The sequence below is a fragment of the Eulemur rufifrons genome, chromosome 15 (assembly GCF_041146395.1).
Source record: "Eulemur rufifrons isolate Redbay chromosome 15, OSU_ERuf_1, whole genome shotgun sequence".
NCBI classification, from domain to species: Eukaryota; Metazoa; Chordata; class Mammalia; order Primates; family Lemuridae; genus Eulemur; species Eulemur rufifrons.
In genome coordinates, this window is record NC_090997.1 from 14941458 (window position 1) to 14964207 (window position 22750).

Below are 22750 nucleotides of genomic sequence, written 5' to 3' on the forward strand. Positions count from 1 at the left end.
CGTGGGCGACCTGAGACCAAGGTAGATGATGATGAACTGAAAGCTATAGTGGAAGTGAATCCATCTCAACCTACACACGAATTAGCGGCAAGGTTTGACATTACTATTCCAACAATATTGGACCATTTGAAATAAATGGGCAAGGTAAAGAAGTTGGATAGATGGGTTTTTCATGAATTAAACAAGTGTCAGAAGAGAAACCGTCTTGAAGCTTGCCTTTCTTTGCTGTGACGACATAAAGACAAACCATTTCTATACCATATTGTTATGTGTGATGAAAAATGGATTCTATCTGACAATTGCAATCATTCAGCACAATGGTTGGGTAAAGAAGAAGTGCCAAAACATAGTCCAAAACTGAATATTCATCAAAAAAAGCTAATGGTGTCTCTTTGGTGGTCCAGCACTGGTATTATCTACTACAGCTTCATAAAACCTGGTCAATCGATTACAGCAGATGTCTACTGCAACCAGTTGGGCTAAGTGATGCGGATGTTTATAATTAAACAGCCAAGATTGGTCAATGGAGACCCTCTGGCAAGATAACACTCCACTACATGTCACACAAACAATGCTGCTCAAACTACACAGGCTGGACTCGGAAACTCACTGTCATCCATTGTATTCACCATACCTTACACACTGACTACCACTTCTTCCAGGCTTTGGACCACTTGTCACAAGGAAAAATATTCAATTCTCCACAAGCTGTGGAAAACGCCTTGTGTTATTTCATTGCCACCTGCTCTCCAGGCTTCTTCACTGTTGGCATAAACAAGCTACCATTAAGATGGCAAAACTATGTCAATAGTTTAGGCGCATACTTTGATTAACTTTACTGCTTCTTGTTTGAGATATAATAAACTACACGTTTGATTTGAAATCAGACATTGCATATGTAATGACCTAATATAATATAATACAATGTTGTCAGTACAATGTTAGAGACCAACACAAGGTATTAAGGAAACACAGAGGAGGAACATATGTGCCTCAAGGAACAGCAAAGCTCTTGCAGGGATCAAAGCCCTGGGGAGCTGAGGCTTCCAGGCTGAGTGGACATTAGCCGGAGAGTGTGTGAGAGGGGAAGGTGAAGGAGGTAGAGGGTCATGGTGTTGGGCAAGGAAAATGAACCTCAAAGCTTGAACGCCTGTGTCCAAAAGGTGATGGCATTGCTTTATTGTTGTCATTCATTCATTCATTCATTCTGCACGTATTTGTTGTGTTCCTATTCTGTGATTGGGGGATTCAGCCATAAACAAAACAGACACAATTTTGTGCCTTCATGGAGATTGCATTCTAGTGAGAGGAGACAGGTAAATAAAATAGATAAATGAATTATATATTAGACAATAAGTGCAATGGACAACAAGAGAGCAAGGAAGGAGAATGAGGCTTGTCGAGAGAATGAACGCGCTGCGATGCTTAGGGTTCGAGTAGCCACCTCTCTGTCGGAAATCTTCCTGAAGATGGTAATGGCCCACCCGCAGTTTTAAAGGCTTTGTGAAAACAAGCCGGAGGAAGGACAGGAGCCTTCATGTATGACAGTATTTATAACAGTAATTACACTTTGTACTGAATCCTGTGAAAGTCCTAGAGTAATTATCCAACAAATAAACAAATGCAAGGACCCTCAGGAACAGGCATCAGATAAGGATGCTATTGGGAAGGCCGGGTGCTGTGATTAGGAGCGCAGGCTCTGAGCCTGGCTACCTGGCCTGGGATCCCAGCCCTGCCACCTGCTGGCTGTCTGATGAGGGCAGTTCCTTCGTGTCACAAAGCCTCATCTTTTGCAATGGTGAAACAGGGACAATGATAACAGCCCTTACTGTATATGGGAGTGTGAAGATTCAATGGGATGGTATAGAAAGAACATCATTCAGGGGCTGGCAAGGAGTAAATGCTCAATGCTCACTGTTAGGACAGCCAAATATGGACTTCTGACATGTAAGTTATTAAGATCTTTCACCAGGAGTCCTAAAAAGCATGAACTCTTATCTTAGGCAAATTGGCCTATTTTGTAGTACAAAATGTGAGAAGTTTGAGTTAAGGGAAGGGAGAGGTGAATATGGCTGGGCAGGTCCAAGGATGCTGTTTGAGCACCGTCTGGGGTGGAGGAAGACTGCGCGGGACGGCTGGATGATCACACGAAATACACTGCAACTTGGGCAGACGTACCGGATAGGAGGCAGGAACTTGCGACCATATCATAGAAAGAATAAGCTGGAGAAACCTCTTATTTAGTCTGGAGAAGAAGACCTGCGAATAGGGTGAGGACTAAATAGCTGTCTTCCAAGACCAAATGTATTTTTCTGGCAAAGAAAGAGCAGACTTGCTCTGTTTGTGTAAGCACAGTGCTACTAGGACCGGTGGGTTGAAGTGATAGGGTTTCAGGAAGAAAATTGAATAATTATGGAAATGGTCTCAGTAAGGAGGGAGGACTCCATCGCTGAGGGGGTTCGGTGATGGAGTCCTCGAGGCTGGAATACTGGAGAGGAGATTGTACATCAAGGAGGAGGCCCCTAGCTATCTCTAAAGTCCTTTCCAACTCTGAAATCCTGGCTTGAAACCTCAACTAAGGAGGCCAAATAAAACAGGAAGCCCTGGGGGACTCTAAGCTTGGAAATAACTTGAGTCAATCACCTAAGTGCACATTTGGGAATAACACCAACTGGGTGTTGGACAGAGGTGGGGGGCGGGGGGAGAGGATGGTGTATACCTGCATAATGGGTGCGATGCGCACTGTCTGGGGAATGGACACGCTTGAAGCTCTGACTCGGTGGGATGGGGGGGCATGGGCAATATACATAACCTGAACTTTTATACCCCCTTAATAAGCTAAAATTAAAAAAAGAAAAGAAAAGAAAAGAAAAGTGATGGGGGTGAGCCTGCTGTTCGGGAGAAGTTTGTAGAGATGAAGCCAGGAGGTAATGATAATACTGTCCACAAAGACTGTCCAATTAACTCACCTAATTCTCACCATAATCCTGGGAGTTCCATGTTACCCTCATTGCTATTTCATAGTTGAGCAAAGAAAGGCCTAGAAAGTTTGAGCCCTGCCCGTGCATTTTGCTAACAAGGGAAGATCTTAAAACAGCAACTCAAAGTAGGAAAAAAAAAAAAAAAAGGCAGACCTGTGACTTGGGCCTAGTTTTCTGACTTTTAGTCAAGCATTCTTTTCAGGTCACCCTACAGAATTTTTATGTACTTTTAAGAAAGAGAGATAAAAATGGAGACATGGTTATTTAATAAATTGTAACAGCCTCCTTCACTGATCCACCCACCTTCATTTTCTCCTTTCGTCTCTCTAGGCTAGACTCCTGGGGTACCACGATCTTCCTAAATTATGGCTCTTAACACTCTGATGATTCCCCCATGGTCACTGAATTAACTGCAAATGCTTTGGTTCGTGCTCAAGGTCATCCATAGCAGGACCTATCCTCACTCTACAGCGTTTTCTCCCACTACTCCCTGCACATACCTGGGGTAGCTACAGTGGGTCCAGTGTAGGACAGTAGGGAGTGGTGGGGACTGGAGAGTGCTTGCTCTACTGAAAAGGGCAGACCCAGCTCATGTTGAGCCAATTTTAGCTGTGGGACAGGAGACCCAGTGATGCCAGCTCTACCAATCTTTTAAGAGAAGCTGGGATATAGATTTTAATGTAAAATCTCCATAATATTTAAAGTCTAGCAAGGAATTCAATTTAATAAACACCACTGTACAGGACAAATAAAATCCACCTATGGATCTGGTGTGCAGGTGGACATTTTGCAACTTCTGATCTAAAAATAGTACCTTTTAGATGAAGCTGATCCTCATTTGTCCAACTCTGAGGGGAAATGAGGAAGCCCCATATTACTGAAATTGCACCTTTGTCGTGGTGCTTATACTATTAGGCCCTGTACTTATACTATAAGATTTTGAGGTAAGGAGTTTCTATCCTTTGGGGGTTACACAGTGCTCCACTCATATGAGGTTCTTAGAAATAGTTTTTGAATTTGGACTTAGTAGGAAAAGATCTGAAGAGATTGGGCTCTGCTTAAATATGAAGTAAGTAAAAAGGGTTGATGGGTAAAGATGGTTTCAGATTCCAAGCCTGGGTAATGACAATGATTGCCCGGAATAACTGTGTAGGTGGATCAAGCAGAAGCTTCAAGGGAAAGTTGAGGCATTCAGGGTGTAATACATTGTGCTCATTCAGAATTAAAGAGCTTACAGCACTCTTGAGTATATCTCACTTCCATGCACAAGAAAGACTCTGGAGCCAGAACACCATCAGGAAGTCATTATAAAACTTTCACGCTCAGATCTTCTGTTCTATAGCATGAATTAGAAGGAGATTATGCATGAGAAGCAAGTACCATCCTGGTCCAATGTACTCAGCAGAGAAACTTTGCTTTCCAATATTTGTGAAAAAGAATCAAGACGAATTCATATTTCCTCCAAAGAAACCCCTTAGTTGACCTAACACAGGATTGCTGCTGGCTTATTTCTCCTTAGTACTGGCAAATAAACAGTTGCTCTTAACCATTTTCAATTTTTCCCACAGTGTTGACCCAAAGGAAGCAACTGCCATCTTCAATATTAGTGACCTCATGCGAAGATTTGCCTAAGAGTTACTATTTTTTTCAGTCTGGAAAGACTTGATGGATTTTTATTTTATTTATTAACAAAAATGCATAATTCTCTGTATAGGAAAGTTATTCAGAAATTGCATAGATTTCATAAAAATAACATATAATTTTGCGGATGGAGCTAGTAAGTAATCCTCAATATAGCAGAACTGCTATGTCTTTAACAAAGCTGAATCTCATTAATTGACTCAGTGGAATTCATTATCAAAGTTTAGAGAGGAAAGAGGCAAGAAAAATAACAGCCATTTATTGAGTGCCTATATGCTTTCAGTACATTCTCATTCCAGTTACAACACCCTGTAGAGTAGCATTATTATATCCACTTTACAGAGGAGAAAACTGTGAATTAGAGACAAAGAAAATGTCCCAAGACTGCAAAACTTTGTAAACATTAGGGCCAGGGTTCCAGCCCTGGCTGGTCTGGCTCCAAATCCCATTCCTTCTCCATGCTGCCCACTGCTCTTCTAGAGACCTTTCATCCCACTGGACTGCCAGAGACTAAACTACTTGCCCAAAGTGAGCAGTCTGAAGACTACACCTAGTGCTCCACCTCGTGGTTCAGCCCTCCTTCTGGCTCCCCACAATCCCTGGCCATGCCCTGGGCTCTGTTGCATCTCCAAAGGGCGGAGGAAGGCAAAAGATGTCTTAGCTCTCACATGGGCAGAAACTGGCTGGCTGGCTTATTCTACATAATTCTAGCCCTATCCAATGGCTGCAAAGGATCTGAATGATACCCTGGATCTGATCAGAAATGGCCTTGTCATCTGCTAACAAAGATCTTTCTGCAAACAAACAGAACTATCCAAGTGGATGGTAGCAGTGCATAAAGCAGGGTAAGCGTGTGGGACGCCCGGTTAGCACGGAAGAACGACAAGTGCTAAGGCATGGGAGTGGGACTGGAGAGGCAGCCTACTGGGCTGTCATCTCCCCAGCTGACCTAGAAAGAAGTGGTCAGATTGGAGAGTGCCTTGAACCTGCCACGTGTTTTAAACCCCTGATCAAAGCTTACCCATTTCATGAAATCTTTTTTTTTTTTTTTTTTTGAGACAGAGTCTCGCTTTGTTACCCGGGCTACAGTGAGTGCCGTGGCGTCAGCCTAGTTCACAGCAACCTCAAACTCCTGGACTTAAGCGATCCTACTGCCTCAGCCTCCCAAGTAGCTGGGACTACAGGCATGTGCCACCATGCCCGGCTAATTTTTTGTATATATATATTTTAGTGGGCCAGATAATTTCTTTCTATTTTTAGTAGAGACGGGGTCTCGCTCTTGCTCAGGCTGGTCTCGAACTCCTGACCTTGAGCGATCCACCCGCCTCGGCCTCCCAGAGTGCTAGGATTACAGGCGTGAGCCACCGCGCCCGGCCTCCATTTCATGAAATCTTAACGAACTTCTCCTGAGACTGTGTGTTTTGAGGACTCATTAACTCTCTTTAGATTGCTCTTTAGCATATGTGAATCCTAAGACTTGAGTTCAAGTCATTTATTTAAAGGGTGCATTTGTCACTTACGCTAGAGATTGCAACTTGTCTCTCAATATCCAACTTACTCTTCTAGTTATAATAGAATCTTGACTTACAGCTGGGCATAGGGCCACCCAGGAAAAAGGTGATATTCTCAGCCCCTCTTGCATCCAGATGGATCCATAGGCCAACGTTCTGTCCAGTTGAATCTAAGAGGAAGTGATATGCGCAACTTTGGAGCCTGCCCTTGCAGACAGAGGGGCTCCTCTATTCCCCACCTTCTTTCTCCATTCTGCTGCCCCCATCCAACCTTTATTCAGCACCTACTACATGTAGACCACTGTGCTGAGGCAAAGCAGGTGGCATCATGGCAACAGTCAAGGACATGGCATCAAACTTTTCTTTCTCTTTGCTTGGCATATGGTCAATTCTGGGAATTTTAGCCCCAATGAAAACATTTTGTTAATAGCAATAATATTGAGATTTTTTTCCTGTGGTGGGCATGTGTATTTGCTCTCAGGAGATGATCAGAATATTCTAGGTCTGACATTTGACATCACTGTATTTCTACTTCCAAGTTATTAAAAATCTGAGGAAGCATGAGGGCAGAATAGTTAAAGGATGTCTGTCTAAGATTATGTCTCCCTTGCCCATAGATTAAGTGATTTCCCAGGGAAGGGACCAGGGTTTAGATGACTGATTTCACACTCTGGCCCTAGAAGACAATCAATTAAATATGCATGCTGAACTGAATGTGCTTCATGAATATTTTAGGTGTTGTGCCAAAAAACATATCCCTCCCCCCAAAACCTTGACCTTGTTGAATGACAACCTAATCAACATCCTCAAGATGATTTCTTTTCTATTTTGACTTCTTTCCTCTTTAAAAAGAAAAGAAAGAGGAATAACTAGAAGGCAGTCAACATGATTCAAGGATACTGGAACTCTGTGGCCAAGTCTGGCAGACCCTCATCCTGTCTGGCTGGGATGCTGTGGCCGCCCCCTCTCTGCTCCCCTCTTGGCATGTTGGCCTTGGTACAGCCACAGCTCATGACGCAACCAGAGAGGACGTGCAGCCAGACTAGATGGATGGGCCACTCCTCTGCTGAAGATGCTGCCCATGGCCCAATCGCCCTGGACTTGAGCATCAAGTCCAACCCCCTGCGCAATGTGACCCTGGCTTCTATATAATCCCACATCCACAAGGGCGCTCCCTCCTAGAATTCACCACTCTCCCTGGCATTTCTGCTTTGGTGCAGGCTCCTTCTTTTCCCATCTTTCCTTTACCTGGTGAACACCTACTTAACCTACCAAGCAGGAACTCAAGAATTACCTCCTTGGGGGAAGCCTTCCCTCATCCTTCCAAACCACCCTCTTTCAGGCTTCCATAGTGCACTGCGCTTACTCAGAACACAGCATTTTCTAATCTCTAAGTATTTAGTTACCTTCAGTCCTCCACCAGCCTCGGAACGCCTTGAGGGCAGGAGGCATGCCTCTCATTCCTGAATTCCTATGCAGGGAAGCAGCACCTATCACTTACTGAGTGCTCGGTGGATGCCTAATGAATGCTATACAAAGGCATCAGTAACAAGGGCTCCTATTCACTGATCGCCTACATCCTAACAGCCTTTAACCTAAATTGTTATCTTCTTTTTATATATGAGGAAAGTCATAAATAAAAGCTATCATGAACTCAGGTTTTTCTGCCTCTGAAGACCAAGTTGCTTTCCATCATACCATTACAACAATCGCTTCTTGGTTCCACCTTCAAGAACTCTGCAATAAGAATGTGAAATAAAAATGAGCAAACTTTAATCTTTTATTGATTTGTTACATAATTTAGGGAACGCTTCTGGCCGAAATTTCTCATTGACAGAATGATACTACCTGACTATGTCAAAGCAGTGTCATGAGGAAGCATTTGCTCAAAGAGTTCAAGTCTTCCGAGGCAACATAAATGTTCATTGTTAATAAGATGCTAAGAGTTGTTTAAATATAGAATATTATTTGCTGAGCACTGCAAATGGAGCACTTCCTTATAAAGTGAGAATATAAAACATACCATCTGTTATCTCTTTCATTAATAACTCAGGTCTACTGCTTATTTATTCAGGCAATGAATAGTAGGGCTTTTTGTTCAATTTTTGCTTTTAAGTATCAGAATTGTTTGCCAGTTGTATGGTACACACTAATAAGCAGTTAGAGGGAGGTGTACATGGCACAATATGGAGGGTTTTTTTTAGGGCAAGATGCCTATTCAGCAAAAAAGCAATTGAACTCAGCTTGAGTAATTAATCTAATTTCTACCTATCTCCACAGTTTTAAACTAGAAATGGAAAACGAAGGTCAATATTGTAAGCATTACAATTATAGTTTAGCATGACAGTGGTGAAAACAGTCTGTAACTCCATTTAAAATTTCTGCTCAGAGAGAGGTGTTTAAATATATTTTGAAGAAATGGGTTCTGAGCTCAACCTCTCTTTTCCTTAATGGGCATTTTGCCTTAAAACCTCTGTATCCTGCCATGCACACCTCTCCCTATGAATGCTTATTAAAACTGGCTTTGGATCTGAAAATCTAGGCTATCCTTTTCAAAGAAGGTGGCCTAACAGCACATTCTAGGGTACTGAGCATTGGACTCTATCATTCATTTGTCAACGCTTATTTTCTCCATGTCACCACATGCCAGTCTCTAGGGACTCAGAAGTGGACTCAGCAGCGGACACAGAAAAAAGCCCCTGCCCTCATGAAGCTTGCATTCTGGTGGGGGGAGACAGACAATGAGCGGATACACGAATACACAATAGGTCACCTTGTGATTGTGCTGAATGACACGGCAAGGGGAGGGGTGGAGAGTGGCCAGCAGGCTGTGCTATTTTAGATTTGGTGGTCAAGGAACAGCTCTATGATAGGTGAGGAGGGAGGCCAGGTGGACGCCGCCAGGAGGAAGAGCATTCCAGGCAGAGGGCACAGCAAAGGTAAGGTCAGAGGGATGCTTGGCACGGGCAGGGCGAGGGGGGTCAGGGCCGAGTGAAAGGTAGAAAGACGTGGAGGAGATGAGGTCAGCAAAGTGTGATGGGCCTTGGAGACAATAGCAAGGACTGGGCTTTATTGAATGCAGTGGGAGACCCTGAGTCTCTGAATTCTGGCAGGGTGGGTAAGGGGTCTACACCTGCTTTTCCATGCAGGCTGCTTCCCTTTCCATTAACTCAGTCAACATCAGCAACTTCCTTGAGGCTTCATTTCATGACACCCCCTTCAGAATACGGACACTTCCTGCACACCCAGACCCCTCAATTCCTGCTGCCTCCTACTCTAAAGGGGATCCTTACTCAGGGAGGTTTGGAACAGACAAGAAAATCAAAAACAAGGGAAGAGACACATCCTGAGAAAAACTGCAGCATCCCTGCCCCCTGTCTGAGCCTGTAGTTCCTCACTCCCATGCTGAGCCAATCACTTCCCACTCCATGGTTCTGTCACCTCAGGTGTCCCTAAGGTGAGGGCACTGCTGCCCTTGTGCAAAGACAAGTTGAAAACTGCAGGGGAAGAGTCTGATATAATGAGAGGCAAAAAAGGTAGAGTGCTCTGGCGAGAAAACTCAAAACTCCACGTAAGAAGTCTACTAATGATAACCATGATTATGATGATGAGTATAACATAGCTTGTGCATGTTCTGTCTGCCAGTCACTATGTTAAGTTTTTTTGCATACTCAAACGTACTTAGCCTCACCACCAACCTGTGAGGTAGACACCATTATTTTTGTCATTTTGTAGTTGAGGAAACTGAGGCACAGAGCGGAAAGGTTCTTTGGTCAAGGCCACACTGTTAATAAGTGGCCAAGTGGCTCATAGAGGATTCTAACCAGCATGTCTGACTCTGGAAGCTGGGCTTGCTTCCTTCTCACATACCCTATGTCAGCAAAGGAGGGCTCTTCAGGGTCAAAACAGCATCGTCCTTTTGGGGGCAAATGGAACTGAGTGGAATACAGGCCAGCCCTGCAGAGGCTTTCGTATCCAACGGGACTATTCATCTCTGTGTCTGCACAGCCTAGTCTGAGGCGTTGCCTATGGAAGGCACTCAATACATATTTGATGGATGGATGAATGAATGAGTGAATGAAGGCGCTTGTTTAGTGCTTGACAAATAGTAAGTGATCAATACATTGTTGCTATTTTTAAGTTTGCTCAGTGCTTATGTATCCTGTTCTAGGAAAGGTAGTCTGAGATGCTTTTCTTAGTCAATACCTAAAGGCACAGTGAAGTCAAAGAAGATGAAATCGATTCTATTAGATGCTCTATTGATGCACGCTATAATAATATACCAAGAGAACTTGTGTTCTGCCATGAACAAAATTCCAGTCCAAGTTTCTACCGTATGAGTTGTGTGGTTTTGTTTACCTTGGAGGCTTCTTGTGAAAAAGCTGAGTGTTGTATAATTTGGAATGCACTGTTCAAAAGTAAAGTGTCATTATTATTGCTTCTACCGTCTCTGCTCCACAATTCTTCACAGATCACCCGTCACCGAGTCGATGGCAAGTGCTCAGTGCCATAAGCAAAGAAGTAGAGAGGAGCTGTCAAAGCAGGTGTATCAAGTTCTTGGTGAGCCCCTGCGTTTTCTAGCAATTTTTTCCCCAACTAGATGGCATAATTAGATTTTGAAATAGATCCTAAAGGAATACCCAGAACAGATGCTATGCCTACAATTGCCACAACGTTAGATTTATCGAGAAAAACTAAAATGATCTCAACTGCTGATTTATGTAAAAGTAGTATACCACCTCGTATAAGAGGCGCCTCATATAAGACAAAAACAGTGTTTTGAAGACCAGAGGAAATAGTACATGTCGGTTCAATGTCTTATCCTCCAAGATCTACAGCTCAATTGATTAATGGCTTATTAATTAATCCTCAGGGATATTTCAGTAGTGGAATGAACATTTTGAGTCCCACTTTTGTCAATTAATAGCTGTGTGATCTTGTGTAAAAATTTAATTTCTCTGAACATCAGGAACCTTTTTATAATGGGGCAGAAAAACTGATGCTTTGGGCTATTACGGGGATTATAGGGAGTACCTGTTGTGTGCCGTGTGCCTGGTACTTAGAAGTATTTAGTGAATGGGAAGAATAGTTAGAATTTTTTTAATTGTCCATCTTGGTAACATATAACATTGATCTATGAAGACAAATATCTCTGGGGTTTACATTTGTCATCATGTAGGATGTTTAATACTCAACGTAGCACATGGTCACCTGAGGTTAAATGTTTGGGGGACAACATGAACACTGCTCACACATTCCTGTAGAACCACCAGAGATGGGGGGAAAATCTTACGACTAAGCAGCAGACTACCCTATTGTCGGGAGAAATAGAATACTAAGGAAGATGCTGTTTGGGGAGATGAAAGTTGATCTATAGTCCAATCTAATAGAAGGGTAGATATTTGTTAAGGTCATCTTTCTGGAAGCTAAAGGGTTGAGACCTTTTTGTAAACCTGTTCTAAAAATGTTCACAGTTCATAGTTGTACGTTAGATTCTGGTGAGAGTAATTGTTGTACTACTAGACTGTAAGGATATAAACATCCCTTTGGTATATAACAATAAAAACAAAAGACAATTAGTTTCCTAGTTTTTTCCCCCCAGAGGAATTTTTTAACAAGTCTCTGGGCTTCTGTTCAACTTTTTGGCCAGGAACCTTCTTTGGGCTCTTAATCCCTTGACATGGTTAGGAGCATGCAGTTTCTAATAACTGGTTTGATATACCATTGCAGAATAGGTAGAGCATCAAGAAAAACCTTCCAGGGGTCGTGGAGGGTGAAAAATAAAAGAAATATACAGTATATACGTATACATTTGTGTATGTGTGCAAAACACACACACATGCTTTCCTCAGATACACTTATCCAAAAAGAATATGAAAGCACATATATTGAATATTTTCTAGGGAAGCTTTAACTTGGTAGACATTTTATTTTCAAATACTTTAAAGATAAATTCTCCACTCCAGATAAAATGGAGAAAATGTAACTTTGTATCTGCTTGAAATCCCCATTTGAAATTCTCTCTCCAAGTGTTTTTAAAATTGTATTTTGGAATAAGCTTAGATTCAGAGCTGGGAAGGGATACAGTCCCTTTCCATAAGGAAATTCTAGGTCACGTGTGGCCGGAAAGTTTATGACTTCCTTGGAAAGCTGGGCTATTCACCACAAAATCGCAATGTCTGTGAAGCCTATTAAACTTACAATCTAAACACGTAAAGTGATTATAAATGTTTCAAGTATCATTTTCTTTCTTATGTGTCAAATTCTAAGCTTCATCAGAAAATGCCTAAACAGGTCATTATAAATTACTTATAGTTGTACTAAAACAGAATCACTGAGGATGCAAATGGTACTCAGAGTTTTGCACAAAATGTTTCTTTAGGAGAACAATTTTAATGAAGATGCTGTGTTTTGTTTTATTTTTTAATAAATCTGACACTCAGGTTGGAGGTAGCAACTGTCAGTGTATCAGTTACTCCCCAACAGTTAAAAGACTTTTTAAACAGATAAACAAGTTTTTAGTTGACTTTCTTGCTCAACAATGTCATTAGTTGAAAACGATCTACGTCTTTCCCTAACGTGAAAGGGGGCTGAGAAATCTGCCTCTTAACATTGTCAGGAAGCATCCATCACTTGCATAAAGTCATTTCTCCCCACTCTCTGAAAGATGTTTGCTACTTTCTTCAGAGGCAAGAAAATGCTCAGTATTGCATATTTAAGAATGTTAAGTTTCCTAAAATATTTTTTTTTCAGGGATAATTAATTTTAACTTTCAGTTTTGCATTAATTCATTTATTTTCAAAATGGCCTCAATTCTAGTCCATGATTTTATCAGAGAAATAGCAAGCTTTTGTTTGCTAGAGGGTTAGACCTTGTTATACACATGCCATCCCTCCTCCCACTCTCTTTTCATTTTCATAAACTAAAGGTGGTTGGGAGATGTGTAACAAAATATTGGTTACCATTATAATCATTGAATAGGGAATGAACATTTCAGTTAACTTAACATTTTGGTCACCGAAGTTGGTTATTTTAAATATCTCTCGAGGGTTTTCAATTCCTGAAAATTAAATCATATACAACTCAAACTCTTCTAAGTGACTGAGTGGACACAATAGTTTTTGAAGGTTCTGAAAGAGCCTTAGTGTTCTACAGAGCCATAGAGTTATGGTTACACCCAAATCCTTAGCCTAGCACTCACAAAAGCCTTAAGAAATGACATGAAACTCAACCAGTTTTCCTGACAAACACCCAGAAGTTTCTCTTCTAAAACAATTCCCGACACCCAATACCCACGTATTCATTTATGTCACTTGTCTCTCCCCAAAGCAGAGTACAAAGTGTATCCTACCAACTCTGCCCCATCCTTCCCTCCTACCATTCTCACCAAACAAAACAAGTGATTTGCAATTTCCAGTGGTTCCAATGACAGAGATTTCATTGTTCTCAGTGGCCACAATGCGCTGGTCTTTTATAACTCACACAACAATAAGACACAAACAGACTGTGAGTCAGCCCCAGATACTAATGTATAAAAAGGAAAATAAAATGCACAAAGCAGCAGAGGATTCTTCTCAGCAGGATTTTCACGTGTCCAGAAAGGTTAAGAAACTTGTCCAAGGTCACACGGATTGGGAGGATATTGGGAAATTCTGAAAAGCAGAGGAGAAAAAATAGGACTGAAGAGTAACCTTAAAAAGGACTTGGCCTTTCAGGAGAGAAAAGATCTGGCCTGTGGCAACCCTTAGATTCCAAGAACACGAAGAAATACTATGCAGAAAACGTCTACTTGTTAATATATTTCTCTGTTCCTCCAAGAGAGCCATTGGGCTTATAATGTAGCATGAAGGAATTAGGTTAAATACAATTTTCTGAAAAGGCACATCCTTAAAAAAATGAATTATAGCACAAGACGGTGACAGTCTCGGCAGGTACCTAAATGAATAAATGATTAAAACAGGTTAAATAAAGGGGGAGGTGGGTAAGAATAGATATGATGGTGTCTCTTTCCACCTACTATTCCCTCTACATGGAATGATTTTTCCTAAGATTTATACATAGCTCTCTCACTTCATTTAGATCTCTGAATGACATTGGAACAATGACATTTAATAAACTGTCACCTCCCCAGAGATGCTTCCACTAGCAGTCTATTCAAAAGTGACCATTCTTCCCCAACAACACGTCATCCCTCCTTCTGCTGTGTTCTTCTTCATAGCTCTCATCACTACCTGAAATCACAGAGTATGTTTCTGTGTCTACTAGTTCATTGTCTGCCTCCCACGTTAGAGTGTATGCTTCATGTGGGCAGGGATCTCTGTCTTGCCCAACTCGTAGTGAACAGAGCATTAAAAGTGCTCCGCACAAATTTTGAATGAATGAAGGAACAAATCTCGTAAGCGTTAAGGGTCTTTGAAACTTCTACACTTCTTGTAAGACTTGTCACGTTTCCTGCCTGTTCTAAAGTGCAGAGGGGAGCTTTGTGAGTCTTCTGTCTCCTATACGGATGCCCACAGAGACAAGGCTGGACACCTGGGACATGAATCAGGTACCTACTCCTTCCTCTGTGCAGGAAGCCACTACTGCAGAGAAGAAGGAGCCCCAGGTTTGGATGTCCCCTGCAGGAGTAGGGGTGCTCTGCTCCAGCTCTGAGAAGGCTGCCCATCGCTGCTAGCAGAAGAGCAGAGCATTTACTGTTGGCTCAGAATCAGGTGGAGAAACTGCAGGTGTGGTGAACTGGTCAAGAAGTGTCGGGTGAGACTCAACATTTCTGACAGCTCTGAGATATTGCTTCTAAGACTGCATGCATCAAGTCTTCATTTGGGAGATAAGGATCAAAGTGTTTAAGCAGAGGTTACTCTACACAATTCTTGGCTGACCTCACCTATACCTGTCTGTGGCTAGAAGAGATAAGTTGCTGGGTCTCTAAGATGCCTGGGCTCCATTCAGACCAAGTTATGTTAAAAGTTCTGGGCGTGGGGCCTGGGCAGAACCAATATTTTTAAAAGCTCTCCAGGGTATACCAATGTGCAATCAGGTTTAAGAACCACTGGACTAAAGTGAAATGTAAATTTCACTACCCATCTTTGGATCTCTTTCATTTTCCCAAAGGTTTGGCTCCTTGTGGATTGGGAAGACTATTTTGAGAAATAGGAGAACACTGGAGAAAATCAACCTTGCACAATCATACATGCACAAACTCTGCAGTTTGTCCTATGATTTTCCTTCTCTCGAGTGCTTCGAATTTCTAGATCTTTCTGACTACTCTCATGCTACAAAACAGACAGCTAGGTTCCTGACACCACCAGTGAAATTTCTGGAGAAAGACAAATATGGCAGAACTCCATCTGTCTGGTTTTCCCCTCTTTTTATTATAGTACTATGGCTCTAGGACCTTTGACAAAATTTAGGAAATTGGCATCTGAAGGGCCCTGATGCAACTGTCTGAGACCCACCTTGGAGGATGAGGCTTTCTACCTCATTATGAGAAACTGGATTTGCATATGCCCCCATCCCTTTCAAATAAACCACAGTGCTGGTGAAGCGGTGGCTGCTTGCTTCTCCCTGAGGTGGCTGCTTTCCCATGGGGGCTACCTGTACAAAGGGCAGGTCTGTTAAAAAAAAAAAAAAATGAACAAGCCTGAGATCAAGTGAGCTGGATGCAGGCAGGTATGATGCTCATTACATGCCTCCCTTTTCTCTGACAGCAAATAAAGACTTTGAAGAAAGGAACTCCTGGCTGCACAGTTTATCTGTTATTAGCAATTAATGAGGAAGACGACTACCCTTGGGGAAACTCTGTTTGGTGCCCAGAATTTTACATTTGAATCTTACTTCATGACAATAAATTATGGTCAGTTTTGAACAAGGAGCATGTACGTTTTTGTAACACACCTCTTTGGCCCACCTTCATTCACTCATTTTTCCCTCATTTTAAAAAGCACAAAGTAGATTTCTGCTTAATAATAATGTCACTGCTTTACATTAAATGATTTAAGTCTGAAATGGAAGGCCATGGTTTCTAGGTGGCTAGGGTGTGTCTGCGTGTGTGTGTGTGTGTGTGTGTGTGTGTGTGTTTTAGGGGTGGAGTGGGAGGGAAAACACTTTCTGGGGCCTGGATTGCTGTTGTAAACTCAGCTGGAGTTAGGACATTCCCCAATAAACTGGCAAAAGTAACCTATCACCTGCAGAGAATGTCTAAAAGGATGACAATGATGATGATGGTGACAGCTAACATTTACTGAGCACTAAATATGAGTCAGGCACTGTGTTCATTACTCCACATGTACAATTTTCTTTAATCCTTCTACTAAACCAATAAAATAGGAATTACTCCTATCCCCACATTACAGATAAGATAACTAAGGCACAGAAGGACCAGGTTGCCCATCCAAAAGAAACAAATCCATCAGGATTCAGAGCTATGAACAGTAAGGACATGTAATGCACCTTTCTGGTGGGAGTCTTCCCTGAAAAATCCCAGAAATTGATGAGGAACAGCATCAGCTGCTCATAATCTGGCCCTGACTCACCTCCTTTCCCTGCTTCCTCTAATCTCTCCCAGAGAACCTACTGCAGTGAAAAGGGTTGACTCACTAGACTGCAAAATGGTAACCCTTCCCTTTTGCTGTATAAAATCTACCCATCTTTAAGTTCAAGTACCATTTTTTCCATGAAGCCATCCCAACCACTCAAATATAACCAGCCGTAAGAATGCTGCATCCCCTTAATTCTCCGTCTTTAAGAAATCTTGGGCAAGTGGTTATTTTTATGCCTATGCCATTGATAAATATATCATATAAGCACATTTTAAACTCTTTCCTATATAAGCACAATGCCTGGCACATTGCAGATCTCTAATACACATTTTCTCACTATTGTTTCTTAAACCACAGAAGTTTAGAGTATCTTATGACATTCTCAAGGTAAGACTGTAAACAACAGAGAACTGTGGAGGACAGTAGGGAACTGGGAAGTTTTACTCTCCATGTAAGAAATCCTGTTCCAGTGGTTGCTGGAAGATGCCTGTTTGCCCAGTTACCCACACTGGACTCTAAGTTGGCTTTAAACTGGAGGGGCTTTGAGGACTGCTCTCTCTTCTGGGAGTGCTTTTGGCAGGTACAACTGGCAGGACCGTGGGTCTCTGCGTGCATGTTTCCATTCTAGATGCAACCACAGGCAATACCAAACCTTTCTATTCTTATTTTCTGAACCTTCATGTGACAGGTGGTAGACACTTCCACAGCACGGGCACAAGAATTAGTAAATACAGGGCCACAGACTTAAAATATGCAAGAACAAGAAACTAGATTATTGAATCCATTTCAAAAGATTGTTAAAAGCCGCAATCAGGAATGACATAGCCATGCATTATGCTAGTGGCACATAAATCCCCACCTGCGAGACACCAGGGTGTCACCTGTGCACCCAACAATAAGGAATTCAGGGACTTCCTTTAAGGAAAGATGAAGGCACAGACGGTAAATGATTATGCAACGTAATTCCCCTTTTATTCCTCCTGCCACACAACAAACAACTGTCCTTCTGTGTACGTGTGTGAACTGTTTAAATAAGAAGCTTCTTTTATTAAATCAAGGGAAGAAATAAACATTCCCATTTTATAAGTGTGAAATCTTTTTCATCGTATGAAACCGAATAGAAAAAAAGAGAATGAATATCACCAGAGGACAATTACCTATGACAATTCAACAACTGCTGCAGGCAATCAGCGAGGACCAGTGTGTGTAATGCGAAGTCTTAAGATGCAAAATTCATTTATGCCTGAACTTTCTTTATGGACAACTATTCAAGGAAAATGACTTGCTTCCTTTGGCTGACAAAGAAAATTTAGGCAGCTGCTCACCAACTTCAATTTCCAGAGAGCTGGAGATTGAAACTGCCATCTGTAGGGCAGCTTTTGTTCAATTTGAAGACCACATCGCAGGCTATTTAAGTGACATGCCAGGAAGAGGTTATTGTCCCACTGTCTGGGTGTCCTGGATGCGCCGTTTATTATGTGCGCTTTCTTCATTTCATCATTGATTCAAAACCCCACTCAACAGTAAGGACTGGCAAATTCTCCTTATGAACAAACATAAGAGAATATGAAAACATGTCTACTGGGAAAGAACTGACCGGGGATTACAGAATAGAAAAGACAAGAAAAAACAGACAATGGCAAACCTTATCACATTCAAAAATAATATGCTGTTCCCTCTTCTAACTTATTCTATGCAACGTAGCCATGCACTCACCGCACGCATTTCTAGCACAGACTTTGAGCTGAAAACTATTAACCAAAGTCCTATTTCCTTACACTAAAAAGGCTCTGCCAAGCAGCTTCAGTAACAGCAACAATGAGAAATAGGATTGCAGGTGCATACCTTAACCTCCTGATTGGTAAAGACCTCGACATCCACCACACAGGCAACCAGAGTGGAAACATCACAGTCCATGCTAGGGGCTGGCATTCCCCCTTCTGAATTTTTAATAGAGAGTTAGGCAACCTCAGAGTTGTGAGTGAAGGGAAGAGCCTCCAGAATGATATTGCAGTGGCCAGGCCCGGGGGCTGCCTTGCTCTGGGGACAGCTGGAGGCTGGGGCTCCCGGAGCCCGCACGCAGCCCTGGCGTCTGAGGCAGCACAGCAGAGTAACGAACGGCCCGGCTCGCTCATGGCAATGACATCACCACAAAGACTGACACAAGCTGAAGCTATTTTTTTTTTCTCCAAGCCTTTTATCTCTAGGCAGTGCAGTGGAGCAAATTGAACATGATTATGTGCTAAATCTGAACTCAGACTAAATCAATTCAGGCAGCGTTAGCTAGGAACTGAGTCATCCCTGTTGTTGCAGCCGAGTGCTTATGTTTGCAAAAAGGGGGGGGGGAGTGGCGGGGAACCTGACACCAGAGGAGGTTCTGCTTTGATGGAGGGAGGGGGGAGGTGTAATTCTGCAGATGAGCCTCCTGAGGTTAAGGTTTGACAATTTTCTGCCTCAGAGATGAGCAGGAAGTTGAGGCATTTTGCAAATTGCTTGGCTCCTGTTAATTGCTCTGTGCCACTCAGAGCAGCCACACATGTTCTGGGCATCCTAATGCATCCCGGGCATGGGCTGAATAGAAATCCGTTCTTGAAGTGACTAAAGAGCTGGTCGTCAGTCATTTAGGCAGCATGGTAAGAGGAGATAATTAGAGGTTTGTGGAAATTCTATTTGAAGCGCATAAGTGCAGACCAGTAAGTCTAAAAGCACCCTTCCAAGCTCGGGATTTCAGGCCGTCTCCAAGGTCATTCAAACCGAAAGCGGTCTGTGAAAAGGAGTTACAGAAAATGTCTCGCGCGGGGACAGATGGCTGGGTCTAATGGACAAACTCACTGATGTGGGTCATTGTCAGATCCCTAGGGCTCTACATCGCCTGAGACTCTGAACACGTCCCTTTTCCTGATTGTGAATCCCTGAAGTGCAGGGCCAGGGACAATTCACCTTTATATCTTGAACCTTTAGCAGAGTGCCTGACACAAGAAGATGATATTTGTTTAATGAATAAATCAACCAAACAGGAATAGCCTTTCACAGTACCAGTGAGCAAAGGAAAAATTCCAGATTGGTTTTTGTTTTATCATTAGTTAGACAAGTCCCAGTAAAACTCACCAACATTGTACCAGGATCTATTCTGAGTAGGAGGTCTGTTGCATCTTCAGTGGTGAGTGAAACATCATAATTTATAATGGATTGCTACTTTTCTAACACATGCTTGGACAAAGCCTTCCAATTTTACATGCAGAAGAGAAAGGTGACATTTCAGACTGAGGGTAGAAGTTTTGCAGTTGGTCCTCATTGGACCACATCTGAGGCCAGTGTTTACCTTCAAGAAGGTATTTTCCATGCAAAAGGTAATCAGTCCACAAATACAAGTATTTAGACTGATGAAATTGTGTGGGTGTATACAGGCGTGTGTGTGTGTGTGCTTAAGTGGCACCTACTATGTTGTCCAGGGCACTGTGGGGAACATGAAGTCATATATGCATACAATTCAATTAACACTTACTGAGTGAAGACTATGTGCAAAGTTCTGCACCAGATGCTCTTAAGGATAAAATGATGAAAGAATAAACTGCACTATCTTCAAGGGGCTTAAAATGCAGGGGAGGAGATGAGACATGGAGCAAACACTGATTACAAGGCAGTGATGATGGTGGCTGGAGAGGTATAGACTGTGCTTGGTGGGAGCACTGGAGAAAGAGCAATGGATGCTGAATGTTAGATACCACGTTAGAGCGGCAGATGGACATCGAGGAGGAGGACAAGACCTCTGCTCTGAACTTGAAACATGGGCATGACTCTGGTGGGCAGGGAAGTGAGAGGATATTCTCTTCCCTTCCAGCTAGGGAAGAGAAGACTAGAAATGGCCAGAGGAATGAAAGAATAAGGTATTTGGGAGCAATACACAATGAGGGTTAGATTTGACTGGGGCCTCAAATAGACAAGGCAGCAAGAGCCAGATGATGCAAAACCTGAGGGCCCTTAGCATCTATCTTGCCAACCATGGAGTGCCAGGCAAAGCTTTTGAAAAGGTAAATGGGGTCTTTACATGCATAAATGTAGCTAAAATGTAAAGTGCATATGAAAATGAATAAGACTTTGAATACCACTGGCATCTGCTCAAGAGGCAAAACAAGGAAATGAATATTCTTTTCGCATGCCATGGCATATCCTAAAATTTGCTTTTTAAGTTTCACAGCAGAGGCATGCTGGTAAATATCTAACAATCAGCTCCCTGAAAAGAAAAATTCCAATCTGTAGCATTCGTTGATTTCTGTGGCATAAATATTCTCATCATGGCTGATTTCAGGCAATCAATGTGAAGTCACTGGATGCAAAGTTGGGAAGAGGTGTGTATAATCTGTTCACCGTGGCTGTTCCAGCTCATTGCTGTTTCACGCTCATATACACGTTACGCCTTAGCGGTGGTGGTTCATCCATCCAGGTAAAGTCCACCGTGGCCGTCCAGAGACGATCAAGGAGCAACAGTAGGAGCAACACGTTCTGATCATCCTCTGTTTATTTAAGGGCTCTATGAATTATTTCACACTTTGTGTTTAGCAAAAAGCTGTTAAGGATACACATGTGCTATTTCAAGAAAAAAGGCTTGTTGTGACAAGTCTTGGCCAGATGACATTAGTTTATCCAGGAAGAAAAGCCCTACTCCAAATTGTAAACTAGGCAGTTTTTTCTGACACATCCTCAGCCTTCCCTTTCTGATTTGATTCTGCCCTAGAGATTCCTTCCTGCTACTCAGGCACCCACGAACTTTATGCTTTCCTCCCTTAAAATATCTTTTCAAGGACACAGTTCTCAGCTCATGTATATTAGCAATGAATGACTATGAACTCATAGTATTATCCATTCCAGAAGAATCCGTATTTTAATAGGGGAGAGAATCTTAAGTTGAGTAAATAGTGTTTTTAGGGTGGATTTACAGGCATCAAGAGCAGACGGTTTGTGGGGCAAAGGAACTTGTCAGTGACTCTGAAATAAAATTATGAGGTTTTTAATAGGCTGGTTCAACAAATTGCTTAGATAATACAATTCAATTGTCTATACAATATGGCCATTTTCCTATAGACCAGAGACCCTAGGGGGCTTCCCTGTTAAAATAGTGTCTTGTTTCTCTAGAGAGAATGTGCTCTTCATAGCTGGGGGATGACTGGCCGCCTTGGGGGTGTCTGGAGTATGGACACACCCCTGCTAATGGTCATAAGGCCCTATAAACACTGGCCTCTGACTAGTCTCCCTCTCCATCCCATACCATTCTCACCTTTACTCTTGATGTCTCAGCCCCAGTGGCAAAAAACAAAAAAGAAATAAAATAAAATAAAATAGCCAAGCTCTTTCTCACTTTGGGCCCTTTGCACTTTCTATTCTCGCTGTCTGAAATTATCCAGATCTCTCATGGCTTGCTCCTTCTTCCCATCTAGATCTCATTTCAGACAACATCTCCTTGGAAAAGTCTTCCCCAGTCAGCTAAAATAAAATATTTGTGCATGTGCATAAACACACACACACACACACACACACACACACACAGAGTCAATCACTATCCTGGCATCTTCATTTTAACTTTAGTCATAGCACTTTATACTACCTGAAATTATCCTGTTCATTTATTTCTTTATTTTTCTGTTGCTTGGCTACTCAACTAGAACTTAATCTCCATAAAAGCAGAGGTTTTGGCCTGTTCTGTTCCCTGCTATGTGCCCAGGGGCCAGAAGAATGCCTGACACTTAGGAGGTACTCTGAGAAATATCCGAAGGATGAATGCATACATCCATGAATAGCTCTGAAAAGGCAAGCAGAGGGACTCACACCAACAGAGGTGCCTCCTCTTCTTGACCTAAGAGTTGCCAGGAGGTCTTGCAGGGGGATGCAAGACCATGTGAGTTTTGCGATACCCTCAGATCCCTGACTGCTGAGTCCTGGCACAGATCTGCTCAGGATTGTCCTTTCCGGCTGAAGGATCCAGAAACTCTTGGGATTCATCCAAACCACTGCTCTTCCAATGAAGGACCACATTGAGGAAAAGGATACAATATGTACAGACCCCCTTGGACAGAGGCCATCT

General features: G+C 42.4%; 1 protein-coding gene across 2 annotated transcripts in view; it reads right to left on the reverse strand.

The window, feature by feature from the left end:
- Positions 1-22750, reverse strand: part of RCAN2 (regulator of calcineurin 2) — a 250579-nt gene that overhangs the window by 73767 nt on the left and 154062 nt on the right. The window contains exon 1 of one of the 2 annotated variants that reach the window (XM_069489215.1): positions 18517-18765. The exons of the other annotated variant lie outside the window; for it this stretch is intronic. Coding sequence (XP_069345316.1) covers positions 18517-18603 — 87 coding nt within the window. The 5' untranslated portion in view covers positions 18604-18765. Of the gene's footprint in view, positions 1-18516; positions 18766-22750 lie in introns of those variants that run through there. 2 annotated transcript variants of the gene reach the window in all.